The 13,994-nt window shown below is 42.3% G+C and overlaps 1 protein-coding gene across 11 annotated transcripts in view; it reads left to right on the forward strand.

The window, feature by feature from the left end:
- Nucleotides 1-765: 765 nt before the first annotated feature.
- Nucleotides 766-13,994, forward strand: part of TTC7A (tetratricopeptide repeat domain 7A) — a 210,675-nt gene continuing 197,446 nt past the window's right edge. For 7 of the 11 annotated variants that reach the window (XR_004417261.2, XR_004417262.2, XR_004417264.2 and 4 more), the window contains exons 1-3: nt 777-942; nt 3,435-3,598; nt 5,149-5,317. Coding sequence is in view for 4 of the 11 variants with exons in the window: in XM_033053676.2 (XP_032909567.1) it covers nt 783-942; nt 3,435-3,598; nt 5,149-5,317 (493 nt within the window). In the remaining 7 variants the exon portion in view is untranslated. Of the gene's footprint in view, nt 943-3,434; nt 3,599-5,148; nt 5,318-6,041; nt 6,099-7,690; nt 7,729-13,994 lie in introns of those variants that run through there. The other 4 variants (XM_033053680.2, XM_033053679.2, XM_033053681.2 and 1 more) reach the window with 4 other exon arrangements.

The raw sequence follows: 13,994 nt of genomic DNA on the forward strand, positions 1-13,994 counted from the left end.
GCCTGTGATGCAGAGAACTCCCTCCCAGAAGACGCACTGGAGGGATCCCGCTGGTGATACCCTGGGCAGAACCTAGAAGGACTGCAATGGCAGAGCTGGTGGCAGTGAGGGCCAGCGCGTGTCCCACTCCTAGGGCAGTCCCCAGCTTCCCCTTCTCTGGATGCTTCCCTCTAGCCCCATCCACAAAGGATGGCCATGGCTCCTGCCCTGCTGCTCGAGTGGAACTGCTGTACACTCTCCCCAGTGCCCACTGCAGTTTATGAACTCTGTGTTCTGTGCTTCCCCTCGCACCACACGCCACAGGTGTTTCCACACTCGACACCTACACAGCTTTGGCCTCTCGAGGTCACAACCCTCGAGCAAACCTCGGCCCCGGGGAGCTGGGGGGGCTTTTGGCCCGTTCCTCACGCACGGCCCGGGTGGCTCGTGGGGATCAACCGGCACAGAGTCCTGAGGTTCGGGTGACTTCCGAGGGCGGCGGCGGGGGAACAGCACTCGCGGCCCGTCTCGCCCAGGAAGGGAGCGAGGGGCCACACCCGCGGAGCCGGGACAGCGGCCGCCGGTGCGGGACGCGGCTCCGTGCCCAGGCGTCAGGCGAGAGGCGTCAGGGAGTGGCGACCATGACGGAGGCGCCGTTCCCCGCCGCAGCCCTCGGGCACGGCGTCCCGTCCGCCTCCGCCCCCCCGCACCTGGCGGATCCACGGGCCCAGCGGCCGAGCTCGGGAGGCGCCGCCGGGGACTCCCCGTGGGCCGGGGCGGGGCGGGTCCGTCCCGGCGCTAAGATGGCGGCCAAGGGCTCGCACTCGCACGTGAAGCTGGAGGCGGAGATCGAGCGGTGCCGGGCGGAGGGGCACTGGGAACGGCTCCGCCACCTCGCACAGCAGCTGCTGCCGCCGCGGCCCCCGCGCAAGGCGAAGGCGGCGAGGGGCGCGCAGGACGCGGGTAAGCGGCGGCAGGGGGCGGGCGGAGCGGCCGCCAGTACCGACCCGCCCGGGCGTGGGGCAGCTGCGGGGCCGGCTGCTCGCTCCCTGCCGCTGCCCGGTCTCGGCAGCCCCGCGCCGGTGGGCTGGCGTGGGCGGGAGCTGCGGTCGCCCCGGCTCTCGGGCGCGGGCTGGGCAGCGCCGGCTTGCGGGGCGTCGTCTGCCGTCCGTGGCTGCGGGAGGGAAGGAGGGATGCCTGCGAGAGGCGGCGGGAGCCCAGGAAGCGGCGCTTGGGGAGATCACGCCGCGCTTCCTCTTGGTGTCAGCGCTGCCGAGCGCTCGGGATGCCGCCCCCGCCGCGGCCAGCGCAGGTGTTGGCTGCCGGCTCCGAGCCCACCCAGAGCTCGTCTGGGCTGCGGCCGGGCCGCCCCCGTTGGAAAGGTGTCCTCAGATACGTGTCAGGCTGATTCCCTCTTGCCCCTTGCCCAGCGCTGTTCTTGCCTGGGTGCCCTTGTGTTACCTCTCTCCATTTCCGAGGGACATTGTTTTCCTTAAAGGCTTTCACATGTAAAGCACGTTTCATAAGTAGCAAGTATGTTAGTATTTTCTGTTCCTGTTACAACCCACTGATTTGCTGCCTTTTTTTTTTTTTTTAATGTTTTGTAACGAGTGAGGCAGCATAACTCAATCTGAGATCAGCAAGTAAGTTGTGAACAGGACCTGATCCTACCTGCCGTAGCGGTACAAAGGGTTCTGCCACTGAAATCAGAAGAGCTATTTCGGGGAGTAACACTTTAGGGGAGCGTTTCCAGAATGTGGCCCTAGCGTTGATGATTTCTGGGGTGCCTTAAATTTCACAGTGGGAACCATGATGGGGGAGATGTTGGTAGTTTAATACATGTTCATTCTTGAGGCTTTCTAAGTGTTTTCATGATGCAGATTGAACCCTGTGCTGAGAATCACACGGCCACCCTTTGGACTTTAGTCGGGTTTCAGCTGCGTTTTCCCAGGTGCAGAGATCACCATGCACTTTGGGGGCATTAGTAGTTGAAGAGTTCACAGTAGTTTCTTCCCTTGTAATTAAGAGGTATAACAACAGTATGATTGCTGTAAAAACATGACTTGTTAATTTGCTACTATGTCATCATAACTTGCTAGTTATGAAAGAGTAACGCTTTGTTATTGCTACAGAACTTCTTTCAGCAGGTTTTGTGCTTCTAGAAATGATTGTGGGCTTGGATGGGATTTTTTTCACAGTAGTATTTGCTTTGTGAGATTGTGTATATTTATTTCTTAACTGTCTGTGATCTTACCTAATTCCTTAAGTTTTATGAAGAGATTAATGACTGCCTGAAAGCACTTTAGTGTGCCGAAATGGTTGCAAGCAAGTTTGGGGGGGAATATACTTGAACAGTTACACTTCCCATTTTATGCACCTGTACTTTGTTTAGTTGCAGGCCTGCAAATGAGCAGGAAGAGCTATGGTTATAATTTGTTATGTAGCTGAACACTTAGACCACAACAACAAAAAAAGTCTAAACCACTATACAGTTGATTATTGTATGCCGTGTGTGGTGGTGTATGAGTGGGCATGAGGTGTCTCCTGGACTGAAATACAGAAATATTCTACTACTGTGTTTTACTCACTCTCAAATTTCAGACTTTGAACCATGGAATATGTATAAAATGTAGGGCTGGGCTCTTTGCTATTCAAATATTTCCTTACCCAGCTTGACCTGCTAGTCTGCTGATGGAGGTACTGTTGTTATGAATGAAGGAACTGCAGAAATGGGCCTGCCATGTAAGAAGTCCCAGTACTCTGGCAGATGAAACTGTTTTTAAGCATGATTGCCACATTGCATGATGCTTCGTGCTGTATCCATTGCTGCTACCTGTGTTTGAGTATCTCTTTGGTGGAAGTGTGAACAGGGATGGATTTTAATGTAGAAAGAGTTTTATGTGGCATGTTAATTATGGCAGAGGATCAGTCCTTGTGTTTCCTTAGTAATGGATATGTAGAATGTGTATAATTTATCTTTTAAGTTTTTTTTTTTTTTCTGTATACTTTCAGGAAAATTGTAAAGGTGTTTGATGCAGTTACTGCTATCACTTCTCTGTAGTCTAAAGCATTCATTTCATGCTTGTACCTTTGTAAATAAAAAGCATCCACTGAAGTGTTTGCAAAGTTTGGTCTTACACTTTTAAGAGGGATTTTTTTGATAAAAATTCTTAACTCTCATATTAGTGACAATATAAGAAGGAATAGTGCTGCCAAAATTAAAGGATTAAGGAGGGAAAATCTTCAAGTTACAACAAAGTGCTGTTTCACTTTTCCATACAAAACTTATTTCCACTAGATAGAAGTTAATGGAACTTTTTTTTTGTCTGTAAGTTCTTCCTTATCCCCTCATTTGAGTTTATTGTCTGTTTCAAAGGTGTGTTGATTTGTTTTTGTAATTCTGTTTATTATCAGTATGGCAGTAAGCAATGTTTCTTGTTGGTGTGTGCTTTCAGAGGACCATGGGAGTTTGCTGCTTGCAGAGGCTCTGCTGGAGGAATGTTTGAAGGAAAACTTTACCAAACTGAAGGACTCCATTCCACTGTCAGAGAAGAATGAGCCCAAACTGAGTGAAGCTAAACAGTATCTCACCAATATCTTAAGCAGAGGGAAACTAAGAGTAAGTGGGCCCTACTGGCATAATTCCTGACAACTGGATACTTCTTTCATATGATTATTTGTCTGATAAAGGGTGTGGGTGTTGCCTGTGTCCATAGATGTCCAGTGCTGTATTGTAGGTGATACTAAGAGACTGATAATTCCCCTATGCAGGATTTTATGTTGTGAGACTTGCTTTTTCATATGCAAAGAAATTTTGTATTGTGAGGACATATCCTGTTTCTTTTTTTTTTTTTTTAATTGGAAAGAAGCAGGATAAATACTTAGAATTTCTCTCGAGTGGTGGGGTGTGGCCACATAAAAGGATGCTGTCAGGCCAGCACAGAGGAGTGACCTCCTGCTGCTCCAGATCTGAGGGAATTGTGCACAACTGGTTAGCTCCTGATGGGGGAAAAATGTGCCACAGGCTGCTGTCAGGTACTTAGTGTTGTGTTGGGAGAACTACAGCCTTGCACAGCCATTGGTGTCTATTAGAGTAGTAATGCTTTTACTTTGTTTTGTGGTCTGGATGTGTGGCTGGCAGCTGCTTGTTGATTCAGTGGCAGAGCTTCAAGGAAAGTTTTATTACTCTGCATTGATGGCTGCTTCTGCATTGGTGTCCTTTGACACACAGTTGCATAACTGTGTTTAGGTGTAAATGAAGTACAAAGGCCTGTTCTAGACTTGTATTACTTTTGGTTCTGAAATTGAGGCTACTTTAGTTAAGTTGGAAATGTGTATTATACTTTCACTATGTTAATTTTCAATGAGCAAAGTCAGCCTATTTAGAGCATAAAATGGAGGAAATAAGAAAAGGGAGTCTGGCCAACCCTCCTTCTTTATAGTTTAGCCCCATTAACAGTCAGAACTACTGAATTCTTCCAGTTCCTTGTGTTTAGTTTGGCTGCATGAATTGCCATTGCTTTTCCTTTGCTAGTGGTGACTTAAATACTGATGCAGTATTGTCCCTGTGCTGATTGCATGTATTAAAAAAATGGGTATGAAGGCTTGGGAGCCTTTTCTTGCTTTCCAGAGGGTCTGAACAGATGTGTTTTACTGAGGTTCTGTTACATATGTTTTCAATCCTTAAACAAAATGAATCTTAGAAGTAGCAGGTGTACCTTCTTGTTTTTTCACTGTTGCGTGCAAATTCTTTGACAACTGAAGAAAAGCTGGGAGTTTTCTCACTCTTTAATTAACTATACAGAGGAGAGGGAAGTATCTATCTAAAAAAAAATGATGTTTACTGTCTAGTTTAAAAGCAGGGGTTCTTCTTAGTGTGTATGTGGGGGGGGGTAATTCTGACAATGCCAACCTTTTATGTGCTCTTTGTGGCTGGTGAATCGATACAGCAGGTCAGTTGAGACTAAAAAGTTGGCTTACAAACTGTATTTCAAAACTGAGCTCCAAAGTGGTTGCCTGACCTTCATTGCCTATTGCTCTCATGAGTTTAGCCCTTGCAGTTGTGAGAGGAAAGCATTCTGAACATGCTTAATTTGCTGTGGAGTAATTAATTCTTCCTGTCTGGTATTCCACCCTGTAAACATTTTTTCTCTTCCTGCTCCATTTCAGCCAAAGTATATGACAGAAGCTATGCTGATCCTAGGAAAGCTTCATTATGTGGAGGGATGCTACAGAGATGCCATCAGCATGTATGCAAAAGCAGGAATTGATGACCTTTCAACCAAAGATGAACCTCTGTATGTGCTGCGTTTGTTAACTGAAGCCTTTGTTATTAAAGGTAAAGGACTGTGTATGTATATTTGAAATATGTTGGTGTTAGGTTGAAGCTATTTCTCCAAGTGATTTGGTTGGAGCAGGATTAGGGTAAAGATGTGTGCTGTAGAAAATCCTACATGGTATGGCTTGTGTAGTTTCAAACTTAAAGGCACTGTGGAGTCTTAGTCCATGGTTTTTAAACTTGGCTGGCTTGGAAAGAAAAGCTTGAAATTGGAAATCTTGTGGTAACTCTTGGCTGTAAGTCAACAACATGCTTGAGCTTGTGTGTCCATTTTGGGAAAATGTAAATCAAGCCCTTGGCTGAATTGGGGCCTATGCTTACTCTCAGAGTTCATCTACTTGTACATTTTAGTGATTTCTGAAAATTAAACAAAGACAATGTCTCCAAGTTTTAAATTTTGGACTAACAGAATATGTGCTTTCAAAGCAGGTAGTATATTTTTGCAATGCATGTCACACAGTATCAGACTTTATGTACAAACAGGAATCTCTCCTCCCCCTTGTAACTCTACAGACATTGCACTGTTTGAGAGATTCTAACCAAAACTACCTCTGTGAGTAGTGAAATTGCGTTTCCTTTTTGTGTGGGGGAAAGGAAGACCCTTGTCAGTTTTTGACTTGGGGGGAGAAAAAGATCAGTAATCTTCTCCTTCATTTGCTTTCGGTTTCCTTTATAAATGTTGCTCAAGTACTGCTACCTATCTACTGCTTTCTACTCTTTTCAGCATGTCCACCAGCTAATTAGGTGAATGAGAACTCTGATGATCAGATACCTTCAACTGGTATGTAAAAGAGTGAAACCAAATCAACCCAAAATACTGTTTGACTGGGCTGCTAGTATTACTGATAATAATTTGAGTAATTCTGCTTTTTTTGAAACTCTGTTTGTGCTGCTTTGCTTGCTTTGATTTTTGTTTCCTGTGGTACTGATCGAATCTGCTTCATTAATGAGCTTTTGTGGAGCAGGACTAATTTACTTGTACCTCACACTGACACTTGCATGGCTCAGAGGACTGAGTAGTTGCCAGTGCATTCTCAGCAATGTATTTGCACTCCTGGTGCACTCCAGAGTCTGAAGGAGATGCACTGTTCTTATTGGGCAGTAGATATGACCCTTGGTGAGGTGTGAGTGTAATGACAATGTATGTGTGGAAACTGATGGAATAACCCTGTTGTTATAAGACCCCTTGTACTATGTTGACTGACTAACTTACACATGAAGATGTTGGAGGTGTTTGCCTCAGAGCATCAGGCAATTTTTTTGGTTTCTTTGCCTCTGTGGTTTAGCATGGAATGTAAATACTGTGTTGCCCCTGTAAACCATGTGGAGTCTCTGCTCTTGCAGAGAAACCTCTGTGGTGTTATGCTTCCACAGTCTGTATCCTCTATGATGACAATTTTCATATTAGCTAACATATCAAGAGTGTAATAAGTCACTCAGTATTCTACCAGAGTTGCTGGCAAAAAAAAGTCCAGCAGACTAGAGCTTGTCCAGCTGAGTTTGGAGAAGGCACTCACTGGTAGGATCGCTGTTCCCTCATGCCGTGTTGCCTCAACCTCCCACTCATATGTTAACACTTTTTAGGTAACTATGGCAATAGCAGTGTAGATTTAAATTTTCATTTAAAAATGTGTGTCCAGACTGCTTCTGCAGGGCAAGTAACAATGTGGAATTGAATTACTTAAAATTTATTGATACTTTATACCATAGATTTTTCTTATTCCCCTTTTTAATTTAGTATCTCTCCAGAAATTAGGTTGATCCATACTATATTACTGCCTTTGGTTGAAGTATTGGTTGTTTATGCAATCTGAAATCTTCTTTAAAGATGCTCTTGAATGTTGCCCCGGCAAAAATTTTACTACTAGCCATTTAGGCAAATGTCCAGAAAAGCCTCAGTCCTGTCTATTTCAAGGCAGAAGTTAGGTTCCCTGCTTAATTTCTCGTTCACATTTTCAGAAATGGGAGAAAGCCATTGGTTTAATAGAATATCCCCGTTCATCCAGCATTAGTTAAGCAGCAAAGCTTTCTATTACCTCATAGCGGGAATTTGGAACTAACTCAGTTCTGTGGAGGTAATACTGTTGAATTATACCTGCATGCAGAATGGCAGCATAGGTTCTCAAGCACTCAGGATTAGGCTGGAAAAGTCATAGAAGAAAGCACAATCAAATAAAAGACTAATTTTTTTCATATTGACACTTACCCTTTTAATGTTGGAAATTAACAAAAATTAACAAAAGAAAGATGTGGGATACAGTGGGAAGAGTTACACAGATAAAACCAGTTGTAGAAATCCAGTAAAACCAAGTTTCCTTCCTTAGAGCACCTTTTAACTTCTGCAGCACTGAAGGCTGGATGCTGAACTAAATCTCTGGAGTCTTTTTCTGGAGGTCCACAGCATGTAGTAGGTTCGTATCATAGTAAGAGGCAGTATGGTTTTCACTCTTGTGTTTTGTTTGAAGAAGTTGAACAGGGAAAAAATTTCTTGCTTGTCTTCTCAGTAAACTTCCACACAAGGTGAGTATCAAGAAGTAAAGACTGAGGTTCTTTATCAGTGTTAGGGCTTATGCAATTGGCGAGTCACAGGACAAATGTCAGAGACAGCAAGATTCTCCGGTGTCATCTGACTGCTGCTTCCTGTTCTAAATCCCTGCATTGTGAGGAGACAAGTTTTGTGAGCTCTGACAATAGTTTGATTTTTCATTAGTCATTTCATGACTAATTTTAATCTCTATATTTAGTTAATAGGTGGTTGATTTGTACTTGTCTCCTTCCTCCCCAACCTCCATGAAGTCAATCCCTCCTTAAAATTTCACCTGTGCTCAGTTCACATTGCTGCTGGTAATCTCTGATGCAAGCAGCTCTGTATTGTGTAAAACAGTATTGAGTAAGCCAACTTTGCTTCTAATTCAATTGGGACACACTGTGACTTTGTTACCTGGTGTTGTCCATTTGAAACAGCAAGCAAAAAAGACTTCAGAACAAAATGTGTAGCTGTCAGAGCCCACTGGTTTTCCTCTGTCTGTGCCTGCTGCAGAAACTCTGCAGGCATCTCTGTTTGAAAGGAGTAAATCTTCCTGGTAGTAGGTGAGGCCACTACCTAACCCTTACGAAGCACTGAGTAGCTCTAGCCAGGGCTTCAGCATAGCTAAGCTCCAGGAAAGAGGCTTCTCTGGTGTGGCAATGTTTGCTGTGCTGCTGAGAGCAGAACGAGAGCTGCTTTAACTGAGAGCTGCCAGCCTGGGTGATGGAGAGTCAGGCAGGGCTCTTGTGTAGTGTGGGTCCTGGCTTTGTAATGGCTAAAAGGGACTTCATTGTGTGGTCAGGGATGTGTCAGAGCTGCTGCAAGGTGAGTCAGTCCTGTGCTGAGGGGCTCCCTGTACCTGTCAGGCCAGGCACTGGACTTCCTCTGCCTGGAGTGAGGTAGCTTGGAGACAGCTATCTATCTGTATTTGTGCAGCAATGCCATAGGATTGCACATGGGATCTAGTTTCTAAATGGATTTCTAGGGAGTTAAAGCTTTAAAAGTCCCACTGCCTATTTTTCTCCTTTTTTCCCAGTCCATCCTGTAATTTCTGTAATTTAGTCGTTTTTCTGTTATTATTGGTCATTTGGCAACTCAGAGTGGATTTAATTTGTGCAGCTTCAGTCTGAAATCTCTGTGGAGTCAGAAGCTGGCTGTTTTGGGGTGATTCATCACCTCTTCAAATGGTGTCTGACACAGCTGATGAGAATGGGGACAGCCTCTTCTCTGGTGACTGTGAGAGAAGACTGTGGACTAAGTTGAGATTTATCCCTTGTAATTTTGTTTCTGAGTGGCTTTGTTCTTTAGTTTTTGGGGTTTTTCAACCTTAGAAAAAACATCCATTTTATCTAAGGGCTACAGCGTGAGCTTGGTCGTTTTAGATCTTTGGGAAGATGTGGAAGAGAACAAGGTGATAATGTGTCTGTAAGAAATCTTGATGGTAGTCTGCATTTTACTGTAACAAATCCAACCACAAGTCATATCTTTGAGGAAATGAGACTGTTTTAGTGCAGTGGTTCAGAGCTACCTATATTTTGTTCTTGGACCCATTTTAGTCATTTAAAGATGTTTAAGATCTGTGGTGTTACGCATTTGAAAAACCAAAGATAAAATCTTGAGACAAATATTGAACCACTGGTTTTTAGAGCTCTCCTAAGAGCTGAGTGATATTTTTGAAAGCAAAACCTTAAAACTACCACGTGGGGGTTTTTCCTGAGTTTGATAATAATAAACAGCCTGGAATCTGCTTCCAGTGTCGTGGGTTCAGCACATCTTGTTTTGGATTATTTTGTGTTTGTTCGGTCTTAGAACAAATTGTTGAGCTTACGTGTGTTCCTGTTTCTCTTGTGGTTGTATCTTTTAAAAGTTCACTGGTAATGGGCTCTGTATACTTGGAATTATATTGTTGTGCTTTCTGCCCATGTGAAATGATTGTCTTGGGTTTCTAATACTGGAAGTGGTTGTTTGGAGATTCTGGTGGTGTTCTGAAAGGAGAATGGCAGAGATAAACAGAAAACCTCACCTTTTACTCGGCTAGTTTGAAAACTATCTGATTGGTTATAATCATGGTTTTAAATTGACCGAGTCAAGCCTCAATATTTGAGTAGATTGTTTTAAACTTCTTAGTGATTGTTCTGCTCAATTAGTTTCTGATTTTGTTGGCTTGCACTATCGATAAAAACAGTAGCTTTGCATACAGTAAATACAAGCTTGGTAATAAAGTTGTTCATTCTGACTAACCAGAGGATGTATCACACAGTTGTTCATATACTTAATTGGAGTCTAATTTTGACATTTACTTGTGTGTGATCCATTTTTCTAGTATGGGGTTCTGCATGATGAATAATTTCCTAGGTGAGATTTGTATTCAGTTGCTTTTGTTTAAAAATTTGAATAAAATGTAGAGTTAAAGATAGCTTTACTGCAAAACTATGTTCTGATAAATTTACTTTTCTCTCCTCTCTAAAGAATTTGATTAAGAATTTTCAGTTGAATAAATGAATTTAACTCGTGTTTTTGATAAGCTGGTAAATTTCTTGTGCACATTTTTAAAAATTCATAGACTAAAATGGGAAAAATAAACTTTCCTGTTTGGTTTTATTTAGATTATTGTTGGCTCATTTAACTAAATAATGGAATTGAAAGGGAGAAGGATAAGGTTTGTGGGTTTGTTTTCGTTTTTTTGTTCTTTTTTATTTTTGTCCTCTTTGCAAGAGAGCACCTCTATTTTAAAGACTGTTCCAGTGCTTCATCAAACTCTTATTTCAGATCCTAAGGTACTAACTTTTCTAGTTCAGTTCTTTACTTAATGCTACCAATCCCATAGTGCAAGGATGTATTCTGCTCAAATAACATTAATGGGTTATTGTGTCTTATCATCTTGACTTAAGCAACCTTACTTTTAATTAGATTCTCTGGAGTGAAATTTTTGTCCACTTATTTTTGGTGAGTGATGTGATATAGTATCAAAACTGGAGTGTTCTGGCATATAGAGTGTGCGAAATTATTTTGAGTACCATTAGTTTGAACAATTTCAAGTGCAGCTCAATTGAGTTTAGAAACACCATATAGTTTTGTAGGGTCATAATTTATTTAATAAACTTATTTTTAAGTGAGTTTACACTTCTGACTTCTTTTTTCCAGAAGCATTTTAAATTCAGGTCATGTTTTATAAACCTCTTAATGAACTGTACTTGCACTTTCTGAGTCTGTCCCTTGTTTCCGAGGACTTAGCACTTTTCAGGATGTCTTCTTTTTGCAGACAGTGTTTGGAATACTGTTCCACTTCTTGTATGCCAAAAAAACCCTCTCAGTGGTTATATATTCTCATGGGCTTGAGATTTTTACTACAGGATAATTTTTAGGAGTTTTTGAAGTTCCTTAAGAAAAATTTGCTGCAATATCTGAAAAGAGATGGTGTGTATGTATGTTACTATGTAAGAACCTACCTTATCTTGTCCATTGAAAGTGTAGAAAATGGATTACAGGAAGGTTGATGAAATTTTTTCCATGTTCAAGTAAGTAGTTTGCTTTATATTGTTTCTAGGCACTAATGGAGAAAAGTAAAAGCAGGTTGTAATTGCCATGTCAAGATAAAGATGATTGGTTTCTGTATTGTTGTTTAGGAGCCACATGACAACAGGAAAGTACTCAAATCTGCTATTGGTAAAAAAAGAGGGAACTCAGATCTTCCTCGCCTGCTTCCAGCACAGCTGACCCCACCCTCTCTAGAAGCTGAGTTTTCATTCTGCCTGCACTGCTGTTACTGTCTGACATGAGGGCAGTGTGATATGATGTACCCATTTAGCAGAAATGGACAGCACGCTGTAAGGTGCAGGGGAAAAAATCCTGAATCTGAATTCCCTCCCCGTCTCTCTCCATTAATTTCAGTGTCAAGTATCATGTCACTTAGACACTGATTGTTGACATTATGTGTACTATAGGCTTTTACTTGAAAGTCTAAATCTTCTGTAATTTAATAATCCTGTTTAAACCAGAAGGGTTGTTACTTTAATATTTCTGACTTCCTAGGGGTCCCAGTTCAGAACCTGCCCACCTTGGAAGTGATGATGCTGACTGAGGCTCTTGAGTCCATTGAAGTGTTGAGAAGGTCTAGAACCTTCCTAAAGACAAGACCACTGTTCATTGTCTTTAGGAAAGCTTGTTGATCATAAAGAGCCAGCTTATACTAGGCACGAAGTTGAGATGAGAAAAGCATAGGTTTGGGTGATAGTAAAGGGGAAAGTAATGTAAAACTTTGATTTCACTTTTTATCATACACAGATACAGCTTTTCAGTGATAATGGGCTTCATGAGGATGATGAACACTTTGCCAGCATGCAACTGTTAACATATATGCTGCTTGTGAGATGATACATTTGCTTGCAGTTTTCTCTGTTACTTAATTGCTGTTTTCCTCTACTAGTGGCTCCTTGCTGAGGTTACTTTTGACAGTAATTTCAGCTACTGCTGTGTCTATGTAGAACTTAATGGGACACAGTAGAAGAGAAAAAATTGTGTTCCATTTTTTGGTTTTGGGTGTGGTTTTTTTGGTGGTGTGGGTTTTTATGTGATGTTTGGTTTGTTTTTTTTTTTTTTTTTTCCCCAAGGGTTGGGCAGGGCAAGAACTCCTTCATTGGAATCCTCTGATGACTATAAAAGGTTGAGATTCATCTCTCTGAGATCTGTGGGAGATGGGTTCCTTTAAACAGAACCTAAATAATAAAATTAGTTTCCTTGCCTGACCATTAGAAAAATGAAGTTCCTGCCAAAAGGATGTATGATACAATAGGACATTAAAATTAAAATAAGACATTTTGTTGGCAGAACTTGTTTTCACTTTTGCTTGGCAAAAGATGCGCCTTTTAAATGTTAATCCACCTCAGAGAGAGAGAGACTTTGTTCTGTACCTGGTGTGTGCTTCAAAGTGCTAGTTTTCACAATTCTGACAACAAGATGGGAAACATGCTGTTAATTCATGCTGGCGTCAGAGTAGCTCTGATAGGCAAAAGCCCCACTTTGTAAATGTTGATGTCTTGATAAAAGGACCTAGTATTAGAATGTTTTATTTGGGGTTTTAAGAGCCTGGAGTTGCCCTTATGTTGTGACAACGACTTTGAACCTGTTGCATGTTGGTGAATTGTGTGGCTTTGTGCCACTGCTTTTTTCCTTGGATGTGAAAGAGTTGCCCAGCCTTAGTGTTCTTGATGTGCTTAGGCTTTTCTTGCATTCATGATCTTTTCTCTGCTATTGCATCAGATAGTTTAACTTTTTAGAATTAGTTTGCACTTCTAGCACAGTCAGCTATGCACAAATGCAACTTCTGGTTCCTTTTGTTAACGTGATTTGGTTTCTGCAAGGGTGAAGTTTAGTCATTCTTCTCCCTTCCCCGCATACAGTTATAGGTGGTGATGGCACTCGTGTATAAAATCTTCTCCACCTTCTGCACTATGACTTCATTCTCTAAAAGCTGTGGTGTTAGCAGCATCAGGAGGTGGAAGAGTATTTGCCCATGCCATTCTGAGGAAACAGAACAAGGTTTGTAAGGTTAAATGAAACAATGTGCTAAACTTAATTTCACTAGAAGAAAACGTTTAAAACATACTTGCAGATAGCCTAAGCTAGGGGTAGATTTTAGGTGGCTGTGATGATGGTGTCGTGTTGGGACTGTGTTGTGTAGCATGGTATGTGTCCAGTGGCTATGGGAAGATTTCCATGTGGTGGTTTGCCCTGGAGTAAGCTTCAAATGTCTCTATCTTTTAAGTGACAGGGCAACAAGCCTGTTAGTCTTGCAGGCTCTGTCCATTCTAGTAACTTTAAGTAGGATTGTCTTGCTTGCTTGATACAAATCAACATAGTAAAATATGAATTACTCTTCCTCTCTCTCCCTTCTGCTCCTCAAATACACATAGAATCATTTAGATTGGAAAAGACCTGTAAGATCATGAAGTGCAACCATTAAACCAGCACTGCCAAATCCAGCAGTAAACCACATCCCTAAGCACTACATCTATGCATCTTTGAGAAACCTCCAGAGATGGTGACTTGTGGGCAGCCTGTTCCAATGCCTGACTGCTCCTTCAGTGAATGAATTTTTCCTGACAGCCAATTGAGACCTGGTGCAACTTGAGACCATTTTCTCTTGTCCTG

This window comes from Catharus ustulatus, chromosome 3 (genome assembly GCF_009819885.2).
Source record: "Catharus ustulatus isolate bCatUst1 chromosome 3, bCatUst1.pri.v2, whole genome shotgun sequence".
Classification (NCBI taxonomy): Eukaryota; Metazoa; Chordata; class Aves; order Passeriformes; family Turdidae; genus Catharus; species Catharus ustulatus.